The sequence below is a fragment of the Hibiscus syriacus genome, unplaced genomic scaffold (assembly GCF_006381635.1).
Source record: "Hibiscus syriacus cultivar Baekdansim isolate YM2019G1 unplaced genomic scaffold, ASM638163v2 tig00112738_pilon, whole genome shotgun sequence".
Classification (NCBI taxonomy): domain Eukaryota; kingdom Viridiplantae; phylum Streptophyta; class Magnoliopsida; order Malvales; family Malvaceae; genus Hibiscus; species Hibiscus syriacus.
Genome location: NW_024063392.1, coordinates 917890 through 922412, shown reverse-complemented (window position 1 = coordinate 922412; position 4523 = coordinate 917890). Strand labels below are relative to the sequence as shown.

At 33.5% G+C, this 4523-nt stretch overlaps 1 protein-coding gene across 2 annotated transcripts; it reads right to left on the bottom strand.

The window, feature by feature from the left end:
- Positions 1-607: 607 nt before the first annotated feature.
- Positions 608-4030, bottom strand: LOC120183157 (superoxide dismutase [Cu-Zn]-like). Of its 2 annotated transcripts, none has more exons than XM_039187912.1 (8): positions 3951-4030; positions 2229-2321; positions 2045-2146; positions 1818-1913; positions 1607-1638; positions 1435-1510; positions 986-1039; positions 608-838 (listed from the first exon to the last, which is right to left on the bottom strand). In XM_039187912.1, the coding sequence occupies exons 2-8, from the start codon at positions 2302-2304 to the stop codon at positions 816-818; spliced, it is 459 nt and encodes a 152-aa protein (XP_039043843.1). In that variant the 5' UTR covers positions 2305-2321; positions 3951-4030; the 3' UTR covers positions 608-815. The 2 variants fall into 2 exon arrangements, with proteins under 2 accessions (XP_039043843.1, XP_039043844.1); XM_039187913.1 differs by having other exon boundaries at positions 2229-2316; positions 3951-3989.
- Between the last annotated feature and the right edge of the window lie 493 nt (positions 4031-4523).

The window sequence follows — 4523 nt, the reverse complement described above, 5'->3', positions numbered from 1 at the left end:
AAGGTTAATAAGGGATATACCAAACGACCTTGATAATTAAAAAAAAAACTCATTATTATCTATAGAGATCTTGATGATAATTTTTTTTTAAAAATCATTATTATCTTGAATTCGACCACCACCATTTTCCTCTAAACCAAACATAAAAATCTTCTCTGCAAATCAAGTACACTTTAATAGTTTAAGTTTTTAACAAGACCCCCACCAGATTCGAACGAAGACCGACAAGCCATGCAATTCGGGTGTTTTTTAAAAATAAATTTAAAATTAAAAAATTCTAAAGATCTCACATCAGATCACTGTGTTAAAACACAGTAAAAATTATTAAATTTAAGGTTAGCATTGATAAACGGTCATACTATTTTTTATTTAATAGGATAATTTGACAATTTTCTTTAACTCGTTTCATGTGAACAAATCAATTCCGAACGAAATTTTGCATTGAAAAGAAAAAGAAATCGTATGTTGATTAGAAATAAAATACTTGGTTTAAAATTCAAAGTTCAAAAAGACCAAAATTCAAACGGTGAATTAACAATTACGTATCAAAGCAACACTTCAAACGTTGAAAAGATGCAGATCTGGCCATGGAAATTCCTGAATCACGGGCGGAAAATTAGGCATTTCAGCAAATAATAGCTTACCATAAAAGTCAAAAAAAATTCCATTCCATTAAGAGATCACTCCTTTTAAGTTTCAAAACAAACACTAAACAACGCTTCTTTTACTTTTATTCACCAAGTTTCTAGTTCACATACAGAGTTTGCTCTCCAATCACCGTATTATTCTGGTCACCACTCACCAGGACCAACATTTCACCCCTGCAAACCGATGATACCTGCAATTAAAACAAAGTTAGAGCGAACGATCGCAAGGGAAAAAGAAGGGCATTTCAGAAAATTATTGACATTTTGTAAATGAATACACTACAATGACGGATGTGAACTAATAAAAGTTGCTCTACATGTGATTCAAGATAACTTACCGCAAGCTACTCTGCCACCAGCATTTCCTGTGCTTTTGCTAAGTTCATGCCCCCCTGCAAATATAATAGCAGTGACATTAAAATGCCTAAATCATTGGATATATAAGTTGGTTCTTATAAGGGAGTAATAAATATATGATTGAACGTGATAAAGCCCCTGATGTAAACTAATCCGTTTAACAGTTCTTCGTGGATACTTGAGCTTAGCTAGAAGCAATACACATACTTGCAGGCATTGCCGGATCAGCTGATCTCCACAGACAAAAGCATGAGCCATAAAAGTGCATTAACATTTCAAAATTGATTTTTCCATCGCAGCCAGGCCGAAAAGACGTTTGGGAGGGGGGTCAATTCAGGAAGACAACCATTTTCATAGACTAGAGTCTAGAGAAGACTCGAGTATAACAACATTAAACAACTTAAGCAGTATCAAAATTTTGAACTATTACCCTTTCCAAGGTCATCAGGATCTGCATGGACGACAACGGCTCTTCCAATAATGGAGTTTGAACCAGTCAGGGGAATCTGCCAAAACATAATACTGCAACGTTAAAAAACGAACACAAGCTTATAATAAAGGAAATTAAATTCAAGAAGGGGAAAAAGGAGTTGAAAGAAAACCTGTTTGTCAACAATTGAGATACTAGCAGAGCCTGGATAACACAGATAAAATTAACAACGTTAATAATACAAGAAACATAAACACCAATTACATACAACTGGAAAATGTTGAGTTGGAACAATGGAAGGAAAACCTAATATAAATATTTTGAATATGTTAGTAATGAACCAGAAAGCTGATGATCATTTGACAGAAGGCAAATATTCATACCATCGGCACCAACAGTTACGTTTCCAAGATCACCAGCATGGCGATTCTCATCTTCAGGAGCACCGTGCTCTTTTCCAGCAGGATTGAAGTGAGGTCCTGCAAGGAGATCAATCACGAAGAATTACATCCAAAGACAACAAATCAATAAAATCAATCTCCTATCATTTCCCCCCATTTCCCTTCCAATTACAAACGAAAAAGAAAAACAAATACTTTCAGACTTTTACCTGTTGACATGCAACCATTTGTTGTGTCACCAAGAGCATGAACATGGAATCCATGGAGGCCAGGCTTCAGACCAGAAATGTTCCCTGTTACAGTCGTTGGACCTAGGAAAGACAGAAAAGGTTATATAACTTTGACAAGAAAGAAATCCAGAGACCAATAAGTCTTATCAGGGTTGTGATTTACCATCTCCCTCTTGAGTGAAGAAAACGGTTCCACCAACACCTTCACTGCTGCTAAGGACAGCAACGGCCTTCACCATTTTATATGTGTTCTATACTACACAACGTTAGATATGAAAAGTAAATAATTTCACCCAATTAAAAGATATCAATAATAAATAGTTAAATACTTTAATGACAATGGCATAAAAGGCTCAAAAAGTACAATTATGATGAGTCATACTACTTGCTCCATCTTTTCTTCCAAATTTTGAACTGACATGACATATCATTATTGGATAAATTCAAATGCAATCAAAACAATAATTCTATGCTATATCAAATAAAAAAAATTGGAGAAAAAATGTGGTGGGACAAATATTAATTTTCAATTTGGATAACTTTATCATTTTACCAAGTCCGTATACTTTTATTGCATCCAAATAAGCTTTAGCCTCGATTTTGCACTAAACTGCCTTTTCACATAAATAATTTTTTTACTTGAAATAAAGCATTTAGGTACAAATAAAAAGATAAGCTCTTATTTGACACAATAAAAGTATAGTGGGAACAATTTGAGAGCTATTTTTAATATTTTAGTCTTTATAAAACCAGAAGTTAGTCCAAGTTTGATTTTCACCATAAACTATCATTTATCCCAGCAAAAACAAACAAAAAAAAGGGATTAGTTTCATCCACTACTTTTTTAATCATATAACAGCAAAAAAAAAAATAAACTCTCTCAAAGATTAGAAAAAAAGCAATTAAGAGAACCAAAAACTTAAAAATTAAGCTACTTTCTTCCTCCCACACTCATATTCTTAGAATCAGGGTTTTAAATAGCGGCCAATAACGGTATCGCAGCCGTTATATCATGGTCGCGGTAGTGTCCGAAACCGCTATCGTGAAAAATAACGGTGTTAAACGAGATCACACCACTAACGGTGAATCGCAGCCGTAATTTAACGAATCACGGCCAATTGCTACAATAGCGGACCGCTATTCCGCTATTATTATGTTATTTTATTTTAAAAAACAGATTTTTTTATTAAAAAAAATCAGCTTCTTCGGAAAAAAATGTACGATCGCGATATCTGAAATGACGTAATAACATCCGTTATATCCGCAACACAACCGAAATCGTGACCGCGATCGTTATTTAAAACCATGCTTCGAATACGAGTGTGCATGCAAGATTTCTTCTATCGTCAACCAAAAAATACGATTCACACAGCTTTGAGTCAAAGCTTATCAAGTTGTCTTACAAAGTGAAAATAAGAATCATAATAATTCAACAAGCAAGTAAAATCTAGGCAAAAAAGAGAGACGAAATCTAGATCGATGTTCCATATAAGCTGAATAACGACAAAACCAAATCTTAAAATATAAATCAGGTCCAAGCTTTAAACCGAAAATTTACGACTTTGAAAATAAGAAGAAGAAGAAGAAGAAGAAGATCAACTTCAATATGCAGTTTGTTTAATATTTTTCTTAATTTCTTCAATCATCAACCGGTAAATAGGATTCATACAAACTTATCACACAACGATGAAAATAATGATAATAAAATATCAATTCAGCAAGCAAGCGAAGTCTAGGCAGAATTCAAAAAAACAAAAATCTAGAACGATCTTACATAACAGCAGAAGAACAGCAAAATCAAGCTCAAGATATAGAGAAACGAAGCAGGTCGAAGCTTTGAAACCTTGAAAATTGAAGGGGGATACGGAAGTCAGAAGATGCTTACCTCAGGGCACCCCTACAGAATAAACGAAAACAAAGAGTGAGAAATGAATGAAGTGTTTGTTTAGGAGTTTAATTCAGATTTATAGAAACGGCTGTGCAACGCAATGAGATGCCTTCATATCCATGTGAGGATACAATGGTAATTTAACTGACTCTTATTGAAATATCTTTTGGATAACGCTGGGCTTGGGATTATAGTTGTAAATGAAATAAGACAGATCGTGAGTTATTCGAGATTGATTTGGTTAAAGTTTGATAAATATTTAGATCGAATAAACTCAACTCGAGCTCGACTCAAATTTTTAACGAGCCGAAACGAGCTGCTTGAAACTCGATTCGAAAAGTTCGTGAGCAGCTCGAAAATATAATATATTAATATTTTATTTTTTAAAAAAAATTATTAATAATATTAACATTTATGTGATGATTTTTTTTAAAATACAGTAAGATTTTTATGTATTTAAGATTCAGGTTCGAGTTTGATGCTTCAATCTAATTAAGTTTAAGATTTATTTTTCATTTCAAGCCTTTTCGAACTGCTCACGAACTTCAGTTCATGATTTCGAGTTCGAGT